General features: G+C 40.6%; 1 protein-coding gene across 1 annotated transcript; it reads left to right on the top strand.

The window, feature by feature from the left end:
- The first annotated feature begins 1,672 nt into the window (after positions 1-1,672).
- LOC105453892 (cuticle protein 19-like) lies at positions 1,673-6,104 on the top strand. The gene is made up of 3 exons (XM_011696169.1): positions 1,673-1,729; positions 3,921-4,248; positions 5,503-6,104. Exons 2-3 carry the CDS (start codon positions 4,023-4,025, stop codon positions 5,709-5,711), a joined length of 435 nt encoding a protein of 144 aa, XP_011694471.1. The 5' UTR covers positions 1,673-1,729; positions 3,921-4,022; the 3' UTR covers positions 5,712-6,104.
- Positions 6,105-15,554: the final 9,450 nt, after the last annotated feature.

The raw sequence follows: 15,554 nt of genomic DNA on the forward strand, positions 1-15,554 counted from the left end.
ATTGATTTAAGAATCATTCAGAATAAAAGAGAAGAATGGATTCTCGTTTAGTATAATTAATTAATAAGCTAACTCAAGAATTAAAAAATACCGCGCGAAAAAATAAAATGGCAATGCAATGCCAATAAATCTTTGGAAATTATTCGAAAAATATTCGAGGCAGAGAAAACTAACGTAATACTCTTACGCACAATCAATATTTACTCTTTCGAAAAATATTGCAGCGCAAGAGCAGCGTGCAAATACGATGTGTGTACCGTTGTTATGTTTAGCTAATAAAATAAATTTAAATTAATATCAGTAATATACGACTTTCTCGCAAATTATTAGTGGTATCGGATAATATTTATATGATTCATTTTATACGTAGGATATTAACTAATTTCAAAAATTAATAAAAATATAATTAAAACACATTACGTTCTGTATGTATAATATAATAACAGCTTTTATATGAATGTAATTACAGTGCTGATGATCATTTGCAGATAGGCATACACTCAGTTACGTAATTCGATTTAATTACATAATTTATATCCCATCATGTGTACAGACGATTCGTATATATGCATATATTATTAACGCGCGTTTTGTACCTTCTAAATAATTATTTGCAATACTTTGGGAACAGGTTAAAATAAAAGTCTAAATATTCACAGACAAAAATGGATCCTTTCAAACAAGCCAAGGATCGCGTCTCGATGTTGAGAAAAACTCACGGTTGTAGTACGTATCTCACAGGAAGAAGGAAGCTATTCGCGATGCCAGCTGAGAGGAAGGAAGCGATTTAATGCGATCTCCTGGATCATTTTTCAATGTACGCTACGCAAAGATGCGCTATCTATTAATACGTAATCGGTTTTATGACATCGCGAGTCATCGTGAAACACCATTTGGAACTCGCGCCGACTCTTGCGAAGTGGAATGCGCGTGCAGAACTGTCAGTATAATTTTACATTCTACAAACAACGCACATACGCAAGAAGCTAAAATAAATTTCTCAAAACATTTTTTAATTTTATAAATAATTTAATTTTATTATTATATTTTTAAAAATATTGTTATAATATTAATTTTCGTTCTATGACATTTTTATTATAGTATTTTTATACTATAATATTAATTTTTAAAGATTCTGAAGTGACACAAGTCAAATCCTAATTCAATAAGCGAGAATTATTTATAATTAATTGAATTTTGCGTGTATTTTTGACATTTCAAAATAGATATTTATTTTAAGTCAGATTTTTTCGTATAATTATATTTCTGCTTCTATTATATAACTATTTCTCCCTTTCTCTCTTTCTCTCTCTCTCTCTTTTATGATTAAAAATCTGTCATATAAATACCTATTTTATTTCTATACATTTTTATTTCTATACATTGCGAAGCTCTATATTTAAATTAGCAAGTTACTTCTTTTTCCTTTTATCAATATAGTCTTTTCTGTTTATTTTTGTAAGTACCGTGTGCTTTAAAGACCTTAATGTTAGTGAAGCGTGTTTTAATCTTGTTACCTGTTTATCTACAGTTTATTGTTAGTTACTTCCTCGTTTATTAATAATAGCATGTTTTGACGTCTCCGTGCGACGTTTATCTGACTGTCTCGGAAGTACATCTTCACATGGACATCTGCATAGGCAATCGGAACCGGAACCGGCACACGCGTGTATGCGCAGCGGCGTGTATGCAGAGCGTGCCGCGGTATAAAAGCCTAGAAAATACGCTGGTAAGTTGCAGTTCTCACCTGGCCGCCTGAAATATCGTAATGGTGAAGATGACTTTCAAGGTAGAGTGTCGAAACTCGTCGCGAAGGCAGGAGAAAAGTGACGCGGATCGGAGAAAGTGCTCGTTAAAGAACAGACGGAAAAATACAGAGAGATGAAAAAAGAGGTAGAGAGAGAGAGAGAGAGGAAAGAAAACTAGAGAGAGTGAGATATAAAGGGCTAGGAAAGGGATAAATGTGAAGGGCGACGGATTCTAAATTGCCAGTAATTACGCACATATAATTGGCGCGGTGATATGCGCGCGGGAGGGTCGAGGCGAAATAAATAATTCGGGACGGGGCGGGAAGGTGAAGCGCGGTTTTGTCTACGAAGATCTAAGCAACGTCGTGAATATAAGATGGGATTAAAGTGTTCCCTAACATTTAAGTCTACTCGATGTAATTAGTTCAGCCGGATTGTCGCGAGCGTAAGTTTTCGCGAAAGATAGTGTCCGTTTCACTGCAGCGGGGCGGGCGCGTGCTCTCTCTCGAGAGAGAGAGGTTGGTAAAGATTCTGAGGTTGAACTTCATGAAAATTAAAAAGTGCACGCTGACTTGTAACAAACGCTTCTCTTTAATTGTATTAAGCTCTCGGTTCTTTTGTACTTGGCTAATCTTAAGATCTTCTCAACCTCAGAGAAAGAGAGAGAGAGAGTTTTAGTTGTTTTATTACGGCCAAGAGCTTCTATTATTTTCTCACGTATGTGTGCGTGTACATCTACGAATGTGTATACGAGTACGAATACATCTCTCCTTCTTATGTATTTTTAGCGAACTCGCGTTCTACCTCCGTTGTGGGAAAAAGCTGATGTTACAGCCGCGAAAGCTTTTAAATTAAGTCATAATGCTAATGATAATTGTCTTTTGAAATTGCTTGTTTATTACGCGTCTGAAATTCTGCGCGAATTATAATATGCAATACTTATATAATAATCTTTTGATAATGATACTTAAGTATACATGATATTGTGAAGTTTCGTAACTCGACAAGCGCATGTAAAATCTTACATAGTACATTTTAACATGCACATATTCTATCTCTTTCTGCATATATTCCGCTGTATTCCTAACTTGGGCGTGTACTTATATATGCAATAATGCAAACTGCACATCTCTACGTGCATTTTACATGTACAATTACTATATGAAACAGTGGCTGCATGTGGCGTTAGTTTTGACAAAATTTGCATAAAATAGAATTATAATTTATAATTCACACTTGTATGTCTTATCGCCAGTGCACAGCTTAATATTTTAGATATCGAGTATCGCGTTTAAATAACATACACACACGCGACTCGTTCAATCTTGCTCGGAGATATCTTAACGGTCTGCTTATTATCTCAATTTATGATTAAAACGCTTGAAAAGCTCGAGTAAAAAGCTTTAATTTTAAGACGCGAAGGCGCCGATCCGAAGCGTAATACGAGCAAAGACGAAGGTTAACGTTTCCCCGATGAATCGCGCGTCCATTTCGCTGTTTCAATCGAGTACTTGCCGTCGGACGGGTTCATGTTGGTTTGAACATTGACGACCGAGCTCTCGGGATCCTCGTAATTAAAAACCGAGAGGTCGACGATCCCGGCCGCTCTCGATGTCGATGTATATCGTAAATTTCTAGAGTTTCATCATGGCGTCGAGTGAGTCTGTATACATAGGCGACATCGATCGTATAGATCATGGTAACATTTCCATGCAATTTCGATTCGTCGAGCATTTTACTAGCTTGAAATGTTCCAATTTGTTTGACTGTTTATATGCGCGCGGAAAAAAGTATTTGACACCGGCACACATAAAAATGTTTGAATTACATCTCCCCTCGCTCAGCAATTCCTTCCCGTCAATCGATTATATTCTACAGCAAAATTTTTTCTAAAAGAAGCTTTTCCCTCCCCTCCCCTCCCCCCCCCGCTCTGGTAAATAAGAATATTGCAATAGGCAGGGCGACCACGAAGAATAGAGTCCTCCCCCGGATGAATACGTCTGGCGCTTATGTAAATGAACTCTTCGGTTCATAACGCGCGCGCTATTTACAACCGTGATCGATAGCTATCAGAGCATCGAAAGCCCCCCCTTTCTGCCGCACGGTGTGCCGTCCGGGTGAGTCCCCCGGACAACACGACACCGCCGACGACATAAACTTCTTGTGTCGCAGGTCACCGTCGCACTAACCATCGGCCTCGCCCTGGTCGATCGATCAATCGCCGGCGTGATACCGCTGGACCATGATCATCATGTCTCGTTGGCCAGCTCGTACATGCATTTCAAAGGGCCGGTGCAGGGACCCGAATACGAGGTGAAAGTGCCGCACGTACCTCTGCCGGACCATCTCGGCGAGCACAACTATCTGCAGAGCCACCACGAGCATCACCATCACGACGGCTACACGGTCGACTACGTGGCAAAGCCCAAGTACGAGTTCTCGTACGGCGTCGAGGATCATCATACCGGCGACTTTCACGGCCAGAAGGAGTCCAGCGACGGTGAGTGAAAAGGACGAGTCACTTTTATATGTGCCTTCGTGACTTTCGCGGGGCGACGACAAACGGCGCGAGAGACCGAGCGAGCGGCTCTTTGAATGGGCTCCCGGCTACCTGTGGCTACACACACGCCGTTTATCCGATTTCCACACCGTGCAGGCCGACGACACATCGGCGGCGTTCCGACGCTGACGTCGGCAAAAATTGCCACGGGTATGAAAAGAAAATTGCATTTCTGCGAAGACTGCCCGCGAGCGAGCCCTGCGACACGTCGAGAACTATACGCGAGCCGGTATGTGCGAATGCTCCTGCGTACGTGTGCGTGGGTGTATGTGTGGGTATATAACGTGTGTACGTCGTCTGTGTCAACTCTTCAGTTGGAGAATTACGTTTTCTTACTTGAGTCGTGAAGTTGACTCGAGGAATTGTAAACTGGCTTCAACCGGCGCATCGGTGTGATATCGTAGTTGTATACAAGAGCGTGCTGTGTGAAGGTACAAACTTACTCCCAAAATTGAGCAAACTTTACAAATGCATTCCCTGATCAAGTTGGCGAATCAATTTTTCCTTAGCGAAAGTATCGAAGTGTTTAGTTCTCTCGGTTTTCATGCCACGAGCGATTGAAAGTGAAAGACGTCTCAAGAATTACGTTTCAGGAATTCAAGTAAATAAAAAAACCTACGTCTACACTTCGAGCGAACTTCTTGAATTCCGTTTGATGGAGTTTTAATTTCAGTTTTAAATATATCCCAATGTTTAGTATTAAACATAAATTTTAAAGATTATAAGTAAATAGCATGCCCATGCAATCAAATCTCTCCTCTGAAAAATTGTAAGTTATTTAAAGGATACGTCGACAAATTTTATTCAAACATTTTAATAACATTTTGCATAACTGCGTGTAGAACTGGAATTATTTGAAATTATATACGAAACATTAAGATAGCTAAACATTTTATCAAAATATTTTTTAAAATAAATTAAAATTTTTGTTGTCGCGCACAATTGAAACACAGCGAGGAAAGAATGGAAATCAATAGGTAATATTTATAGGTTGTTCTAATTCTCTTCTGGAATTATTTTTGTCATCAAAAGAATTTTTCGTAAGACTGGATTTTTCTAACAAAATTATTGACAATATAAATATGTTATTATTAACCTATATTTATACTGACGTTTTGTCATCTCCGATTACGATTATCCAATCTCGAGTCAAGAAAGTCCTTTCTACCTCTTAATGGATATTTCTTTCCGCAGGGAGCAGCGTGTCCGGGGAGTATACCGTGAAAGATCCAGGTGGTAGCCTCCGGGTCGTCAGCTACCACGCTGACAAGGAGGGATTTCACGCGGTGGTACACACTTCCGGGAAGAATGATCATTCGGGCGGGGTCTACGGCGGTCAAGGGCACGACCAAGACCATCTTCACGAGTACGCGGCGTTGTCCGCGCACGCGGCGGCGTACTGAAAGAAAACTGGCGACCGTGGCCCATGACAACCGGGTGACTGATCGCTCTCCTTGTACCTGGCATGATTAGACTTTTCCTCTCCCCCGAATCGTCAACGCGTTTGATGCTTCTGTATTTGTATGCCAAAGGTAACAACGGTGCTGACCGTCCGATATTACACACCGGGATAACCGTATCGTATACAATTGTAAATATATAGTTTATCCCCTTTGTACGCGATAAACGACATAAATATGACGGAAGAATGCATATTTATTCCTTTTATACGCGGCCTGTATTGCCCCGTTCTTTCTCGATGTAGAATATGGAACTATATTGACAAATACGTGATAGACACATGTAAACTATATGAATAAGAATTTACAAAATTAATAAAGGTTTCCGATAAATAATTGACGTTTCGCTTAATAGACGTAACGTGACCAAAAATATTTTTTATTATGCATTCCTATTCTTTTATGCATAAAACTCGTTTTTTTACATTTATCGAAAACCTTTTAATTGATTAACATTTTAATCGAGCGCCCGCGTTTATTTGAAAACGCCCATTGAAATGGGTGAAAAGTTAAATATACAATACATAAGCCACCCACAAGTTATAATTACTCAATTTTCGAGAATTTTCTGCGCTTTACTAAAAATTACTCGATGGTCTGAATTTGGTCCGGATTCGTTAAAAAAAGCGATGCAAAATATTTGAGAAATATAATATGTCTGGAAATACGATAAAATGGTAATTTTGTAGTTCCCGATTACAATATTCTTTATCGAGTTTTACTCTCGAAGGGATATTAATAATACGTACTACTATTTACATAAATTTTCATGCTTTCATGAATTTCGAACGGATATCGAAAGTACGTTTTATTTCAAAATTACAGAGTAGTTGCGCTCAAGCTGATCAACTGATACACGGCTGAGCTGATTATGGAAGGTATATTACCGAGAAACTATGTCGCAACACATTACATCGCGGCTCAGAAAGATAAAGTGACAATGCTGATACACGCCCACACGTTGGTGCAATTGCTTTTAAAGTTGTTGCCGTAAATTATCTGCCGCGTTTCAGTGGGACGCGACGACAGGGATATGTACACGCTGTAATAACGGTGGCAGTCACATTGTTACGAGATAGAGCACCTTATTACGCGACTATCGATCATTAATACCGGGAAGCTGCGTGGCGCGGAAGATCCGCGCGCGGATACCCGCGTAACCGGGCGGCGGCGGATCCGCACGAGCGTGTGTATCGCCGCTCTAATGAAAATAAACTGCTCGTAACGGGGGCACAGCCGAGTAATAACTTCTGATGCTCTGAAGTGCGAGGAGATTCCAATTGCCACTGATCACGGGGATTATCGAGTAACGAGCGGCGGCCAGGGTCGATCGTCGACGAAATGAAAATCCGGGTCACGTGGGATTGAATTATCCATTGAATATTATGGGCGTGCAAATTAAAAATTATCGCCGGCAATACCGTTATAAAGTGAGCGCGAAAAAAAGTGTGCTCTTCTTTTTTTGTACGTTTTAACAAGGCGTTAAAAAGCTCATTTGGAATTCCCCCCCTTTCTCTCTTTCTCTCGTACTGCACAATTAAGTTTCGCGTGGTGAATGCACTAACACAATCTTTTGTAATTACTATTTTAAAAAGAATGTTTTTAAAGTATGCGAAAAGAGTGCCCGCATTTTATTTATGAAAAAGCCGCGTACGCTATTGCAAAACAAACATCATATGCGAATGTTATACATTATAAAGTGAAGTTCTGCGAATGTTGAGCGCAACGAATTCCGGGAAAACAGATCAATGAAAGGTGAGTCGAGAACGCTGCAAAACGAGCCGAAAAGCAGAAAGATATGTTTCACAAATTGTCGTACAGAAATGATATTTTAAATATGAATCGCGACAGCCCGAATGTTTAGAGGCGATTCAGCGTATCGACAAACGAGAATGGAAGTGAAAAAGCCATTTAATTCGATCTTGTCATGTTGGGAGAGGCAAAGATCACGGGCTGCCGCGTCGTTTAAACTACATCTCGCGCAATCTCTCCGGCGAATGACGAAACGTCGTTATCGAGAGTGTTTTGGGGGGAAAAAAACCGCGTAATCCCATCGAAGGTGTATCCGAAGCAATACTGTACACGACTCAGGGGAGGCAGAAGAAATGTGTTCTCGAGCTAACAACGGCGCGAATGTATGCCAAATGGAAGAAGAAGCGCTCGGGGAGAGAGGCAGTGGGTGTGGAAAAATCGTGCCAACGCTAACGCTCTAAATATTAACGTATGTTACGTCGTTAAATCGATATCTCGGCGTTTCCGAATAAATATTCCCGACACACGTGTTGCGATGAATCAGCAACGTGCCTTTTTCAATAAGCGACGAATCCCTCCCGATCGCGTCGATAAGATTAAATACCGCGGGGAAGGGAAAGTGTCTAAATAATTTTATCATGCGTCGCTTGAAAAACATTGCGCTCGCGTGACATATCGAGATCGCGATCCCGCCCGCCGCGACCTTACGTGCCGTCGTCGTTTCGAACGGTCGCGATAACGACTGTATATGTAGATATTTCGGGGTGTTTCCCCACCAACCTCCCCCCTTCCCCTCCCCCCTCCCCTGCACGCGGGAGTCGGCCGCCTGCGGCAATTTCCGCAACGCCGCGCGAGCTACTAATTACTGCTGGCATCGCGCTGATTATTCCTCCCGCTGCTCGCACCCTCAACAAATCGCTCGTGATCGAGCGCCCCGCCACCGCCGCCACCGCCGCCACCGCCACCGCCACCGCCATCGTTGCCGCCGCGACGTAAATGTCGTGTGCTGTCTGACAAAGGAGAGTTTATACGGTTTACCTTCGACGGTGATCCTCAGCCGTGTTTCAGAGGAACCCTCTAGAGAACGCGCTCTATAGCGAGTTGCGACTTACCGGCATTATCGAGAATTTTGTAACATTCGAAAACGAGCCTTTTGCTGTAGATTTGGAAAAATTTCGAAAAACAACGTTATCGTATTAACGGGTCAATTTCGTTTTCCTGTAGTTTATACTACACGTTTAATGAGGCAAAATTATGAGAGAGGCATTAAATCAATGCAATTATAATTTTAATTACGGTGTGTCGTGTGGCCCTGTTTCGCGTGTGGACTCTGCCTAAAACATCCTCACGTTTTATCAACCGATTGATAACCATTGCTTACGCCTGTTGCAGAGCGAACAAATTAATAATTCATATTGCTGATTGGAACGTACGATTGTCGCAATCAAGGTTGTCTCGTCAACATAACGAGGACGTCGTGCATCGTGGTTTTATTTACGTACTCGAAGCATTATAATAATTAGAATGCGAACATGCATTATGCAGTATCATACCAACGCGTACCTATATATTTATGTAGTTACGCGTATTATATTATAATTCCCTGAAAGTGCAATTCTGTCATAAAAGCGCTTTAAAGATAAAAAAATTTGTGAAAAATATCTATAAAATTTGTAATAAATTGCCAAAATTTTTCGGAATTATCCAAAAAATTTATAATTGCGCATTTTAAATATTATTCAATTTTAATTAAACATAAATAAAACATAATATGCAAAATTATATATGTAGTAACTTAGAAGTTTAAGAATTATCATACAATTATTATGCGATTTCTAATAAAACTATACTAAAAATGTAAATCTAATACTAAAATCTAATACTAAAAATGTAAATCAAGATTAGCAATAGTTCCAAGTTCGAAATTACATTTGTTATCTCTCATTAAGAAGATTACATCTAATAGTTTTTATATCCGATATTCAAGCTTTTTCCGTAGATTCCCGGAGGAACATATGCGGTGTCTTGAATAGACCAGGAAAAGGCTCTACATGATGCACTTGCCATGCTAAGCTCGATTCGACCGTTAATCCACACACGACCAGCGAGCTTGGTATAAAAAAAGCACGAGATGTAATTCGTCTCGTGAAACACCAGAGAAAAGTAGACAGCCGATTGGCGAATCGTAACTTTAGCGAGGTATTTTCTGCGCGCGTTCGTAGCAATAAATCATTTTGCGTAATACTAGCGGATCTCGCGCGGCCAAGGAAGGGGGATCGCTAGATATAATAATCGCACGTAAATAATGGCTACAGTTGCCTTGCCAATATTGTAAACATTTTTTATGAATATATTGGACATTCCAGAATATATACTCACCTATTTTAGAAGAAATAAATAAGTTTTATTAAGGATATTTCAACATATTTGTAACATGTAAATTTATCTTCTATCATTTAAGGAGGATTGATTAATATAACGTTTATTTTCAATAATTTTGACAAATTGATATTCAAAAGTGTAGAAAAATATCGATTTTCGCCAATTGTCTCTCCAATTCTCTCCAATTTTCTGCATTTAGTGTAAATAAACGTTAGTCCAAAAACGTTAGTTAGTTTAAGCGTTTATTGGTATACTGGTGACCACGTGCTGTAATATAAAAACTACAGATATAACAATTAGGTTTATAGAGTGGACGCGATAACGTTTACAAACTCGTGATTGCCCGAATGTCCAATTTTGCAAATCAAGTTTTGTAGGAGAACAATCCTTTTCACGCTTGTATTTCCGTTTTAAAACCAAACTGTTAAAGACAATTTGATCTTGGGAAAGAATTTGATCGACTTTTATTTTGTGACTGTTACATTTTTCGTAATTGGAAAATAACAGAAAGGCATCGCTGAAAATCGACAAATTCGCCGATAGTTACGCGGGCAAATATTTTCGGCCGCGCGATAATAATTGAAGCTAATAGTGCCAAATTGCTGTATAACCGCATACTGCGATCGCAAAAATCTCAAAAATTCACAGTCATTTCAGAGACAGTTATTGAAGGTTCCATATATCTATGGATATATGTATGTAGAAGAGGTCGCCTACGTCCGATCGGATACGGAATGAAGAAGAAGAAGAAGAAGAAGGGAATGGAGATAAACATGCTAATAAACATATATTTTTTTTTTAAACACACACGAACTTTTATTAAAATTTTTTTTAAATATTATGCACAAAATATGATACATTATTATAATTACATTCTCTCTCGGTAATTTGAAATTTATTAAAATTTTATTGTTTACAGATAATTTTCTTTAACATCATTTAATAACTTAGAAAAAATTAGAGAGTTTCTCAAGAGAAAAGTAATGAAGCTTGCATGTATCAAATCAGTGTCATCGACCAATGCATATCGTCGATTAAGTACTCGATTGACCGTGCAATCGAGATATTATCTTCAGGTATTTTTTCCGTGGCAAAATCGAAGTAACGAAGTGCGCATACGATCGCAACAGTTTGTTCAGATTACAATTAACAAATGTGTAGGCGCACACATGCGTGCGCCGGACCCAGGCTGTACGTGTGCGGAATTGGCAATCGGTATACGCCGGCCTATAGGCCACACCGATATTTCCCGACCGATTGAAATACGGGGGGTAGGAGGGGGGAGGAGGGGAAAACCCTCCGGTTTCGACATGTATAGCGGGTATCGGCCATTCGGTCGCTTCCAACGGCAAACCTATCGATTATCCGGCCGCGCGTTTCTATCACACACTCCGTCCATTTGCAAACTGATTCATTATAATTGTAGCGTCAAAGTGGCCTGCACCGTCCGCTGATGTATGCGCGATTTCACGCGCGGCATGCCGCCGCGTCCCGCGCGAGGCCGGCGAAGGACGGAGGGGCGAGAGAGGGGGCTTGTCGTCGGGCTTGTCGTCGCGCGCGGTACGTATACGAGTTTATTTTACGAAATAATCCAGCCGGGCCATCGCGCGATAAATCGTTCCTCTAGTTTTATCTCGTAATTGAATTCTCCGGCGTGGCGGGAGAGTTAACGTTAACGCGCGCGCGTTACGCGGAACGACAGGTTTGCGAAGAGTGCCCGCGCGATGCTGTTAACGTTGCCGGGCCCTCGCGCTGACATCCGCGCGCGCGTGCGGAAATTGACCGTGCCGTTCCCGTTATTTATAAACAACGTTGTTCGAAGGCCGCATTATTTTGTTACACTCTTCGCATCATATTTATGGTGGGCAGTTTGTTGTGTACCACACTGTTGCACGTATTCGAGTTGTAATTCTCGTCGTCTTGTTTAATAATCGTTGTTTATTTTACTAAGATCACTATTGTTTCCAGTTACAAAACGCCGTTACCTTTGTTATCGTTATATTTACGATTGAAGTATTTGGCATTCGTAATGTATTATTCAGTGATGTCCTCGCGAGTGCAAACGAGAGCGCAAATGTACGTAAATAAATGTACGATTTAAATCGCTATCTTATACCGTTGCCGACGAGGGCTTTAATCGTTAAATCTACTTATAGCTTTTACGAGTGACTCTACACTACGGCTGTTCCACAGTCAAATACTTATGATAGCGTATTCTTGAATAGCGTATTACTTATAGCGTATTCTCCAGTCAAAAATCCTAAAATGAAAATGCCGAGTTCCCTCGTATAACCAGTTCGCCGCGTTACAAACGATCGAAGTTGGACCGAAGTTCGCAGTAACATTATTAAACGCGTAATCTAGAGGTAGTTTTAAGGATGGGTCGAAGAAACTTCGCGCTGTCGACTGTTTTTCTAACCGCCTTCTTCTCCCCTCTACCTCCCCCCTCCTTCACTCCCGTCCCGGAGATAGCGAAGAACTGAATCCCGCGCGTTAATAAGCTTTATTTTTACGGAGCCGCTCGGGTCCGCCCGGAGTTGAACTTTCCGCGGGGTTTTTCTCTATTTAATTTGGAACGCGTCAGGTGGGTTAGCAGTACAACGTTCGCAAAGTAGCTAAGTGGTTCAATTGCGGCGCGGCACGAAGCGCGCGCGGCCACGGGTCTACTGCCGTGGCTCGTGGAAAGACTTTCGCGTGGACCGAGTGCGCCAAAGTGCCAAGCGGAAGTGACAAATTTTCGGTGCAGAGAGAATTATGAGAGAGAGAGAGAGAAATATATATCCCATTTCCCAGTCGTCGGAAGTAAGTCGCCGAAAATGAATAACGTGAGAATCGAGCGCTCGCGAGAATATCGGGAAACTTGCGAGACATCGGATCGAATGGATTCGATTGTGTATCGCTTTAATCTTCCTGAAGTATTGTCTGCTTGGAAGGAAAAGCCGGAGATTGACGAACGTGACTTTTTACCTCTTGCCATGCTCATGCGAATCGAGTTTCGCGAGCGCGTGCGTGCACACGCATACGTAAGATGGAGGCGGAGTTATATACGTTTATTTTCTTGTTGATGACAGACTTCTTTATTGTTATCGACATATTAATCAATATGCACATATATATATAATGCACAATCTGGAAGATATTTAATGAATATCTCTAATCATTCGTAAAAATATAGATCAGACATTATACTGTATCGATTTGTTGTGTCATCCGAAGTACTTTGTGCCTTAAAATTGACGAGTATCTTCTGTAAGATGTTTCATGACGTTATTTAATTAACACTACAAGATACAATCTACGACAAAAAAAATTAATTAAAATGTAACAATGTAAAAATTTAAAGAACGACCAACATTTTAATTGCTAAACGTTTTGACATTTATTTTTGTTGGCGCACTTTACTGTAAACAGTATGAGAAACACGAGGAATTTCACGGGATAAATAATTTTCTGTTTTAAAGTTCTGCACTGAAAGGATGCATTGAGACATTAAATGGGGCCATAACTGCCCGCCGTAATTCGAACGGATCGACATTTGGATTCCGCGGACGATCCGCGCGAGCGAAACGACCGCCGATCATCGAGGCCCGAGAGTGAAAGAGAGAAGATGAAATGAAATGGAGACTGTGTTTAAGAGCGAACTGAATCAATAGCCCCCAGTCTGCTGTGACCCGTAGGCCAAATGTGGGTCATACCGTTATCCAGTTCTCACTCTTTCGTCCTGCCTTTCCTCCGGCTAACGCGTTCGACTACCACTCTCCTTCCTTCTTCCTTCACGCTATTTACTCTCTTCGCGCCCCTTATTTCCGCCCTCGTTTACCTCTCGCTCGCGCGCGCATGCACGCACACCCGCGCATATACTGCACACATACACAAAGCGCGTCTTCCCGCTTTATCTTACGCGCTCGTCTTTGCACACTCCCGCGGTAATGTTATTGCACAGTCTTATTCTCACGCGCGCTGACATACACACACATACACACACAGAGTTTATACACATTTCTCATAAATAAATTCCGAGAACGTATCGCGCAGCGAACGGCCCATCGTTTGCGGCCGATACATAATGTATGCTTGCGGAATTACGTATTTGGTTTTCTGACAGCGCACGTCCGTTACGGCGCGGCCTCGTCGATTTGGTCTACTTTCTCTCTCTCTCTCTCTCTCTCTCTCTCTCTCTCTCTCTCTCTCTCTCTCTCTCTCTTCCCTTCTCTTTCTCCCTCTCCGGAATTATAATTTTAATCTAAGAAAATATTTAATTCGAAGAACGTATATGGTCAATTACAAGCGGGTCAACTTTTGTATGAAAATTTTTCTCATAAAACATATGCAGCTGCGAAAACTCCTCTGTATAATGGCCTTCCAAGGAGATGACTTCCCAGTCGCGTCTCGCGTGTAAACGCTTTGTTACACAACGTACATTCTCTGGAGAATGTACGTTGTATGCGCGCGCGCGCGCACGCTCATCGTTATGACATTTTGGATGCTCTACAAAATTTATAAATGGGCTTCTCTTAGATTACGGAATAAAATCTAAGAGAACGGAAATAATTTGCAGACAAAGCCGTGACTCATAAATATTCTGAGGATCAAATTTATTGTGAAGAACGGTTGCACAAATTGTGCTGTGTGTCTTTCTACATCGTTTATATGATAAAATAATAAAGTTACATTTTTAACAGGGATCATTGCTAGATAGATAACGGAATAATGCCCATCGTTAGCTTTAATGAACGTTTCTCAACGTTCCTAAATTTTTATCCTGATATCGCTGGCGATGGAAGCGGCATTTTCCATGTCGTCGTGACGATCATGACGCTACCTCTCCGAAAAAGAGGTAAAGCGACGTGCCCGAAGATAAATCGCCTCTACGTAATCTTTCCGAGAAGATAAAAAGCGCATGGTAAGAATTTATGAGAAAAATTATCATAGACAATGAAAGAAATACCACGGAAATGACGCGCTCTCACACAAATGGCCGTTTCAAATGAATCAAATGTAATAATCTGTGCGCGTGTGCGACCGCAGGTGTTACGTTATTCGGCTGAACGGGTAAAAAAATACGTTATTTTCTGTTCGTATCAATTGCAGTTACAAATCTGAGAAAGCCGCGTGAGAGACACGATCGCTCTCATTGTAACCTTCCGCGACAAGATAATCTCGAATAACTCGATTATTTCGAATTTGCGTATACGATGGAATCTTGGTGTAGAGAGCCGGGCAGCCGGCTGATCACAAATAATATCTGCATTATGAAATTATAGAATTACGAGTACCAATACGAGTGCCCGTGTAAATTGAGAGAATTTATGTAATAATATAATATTTCTGTAATTTTTTTTCCTGCAGAGTCAGAGGAAAAAAACCGGACAAAAAAATATAACAAAAAAATAGACAATATAACAGAAAAGTGAATATATAAATTTAATTTTCCAGTGAAATTAGAGAGAACGTAAATTACGTTCCACTATTATAATTTTTTAATATCCGTGAAGTTATTACCGAATTTAATAGATCACATCAATAATTGTCATTTAATTTTAGCGCCACGAGAAAATACGCAGTTATATCTATTTTTCTATATATTTTATCTATTTGTTTTTTTTTTCTATATTTTCGCTGTCCTACGAGCGAAGAAAAAGTGCCTATGTA

The sequence above is a fragment of the Wasmannia auropunctata genome, unplaced genomic scaffold (assembly GCF_000956235.1).
Source record: "Wasmannia auropunctata unplaced genomic scaffold, wasmannia.A_1.0 LD335994.1, whole genome shotgun sequence".
Lineage (NCBI taxonomy): Eukaryota > Metazoa > Arthropoda > Insecta > Hymenoptera > Formicidae > Wasmannia > Wasmannia auropunctata.

Bases quoted from the DNA above. Each gene is read 5' to 3' on its own strand.
- LOC105453892 (XM_011696169.1), top strand. From the start codon at position 4,023: ATGCATTTCAAAGGGCCGGTGCAGGGACCCGAATACGAGGTGAAAGTG. The intron at 4,249-5,502 runs GTGAGTGAAAAG...TTCTTTCCGCAG, and splicing joins CCAGAAGGAGTCCAGCGACG to GGAGCAGCGTGTCCGGGGAG.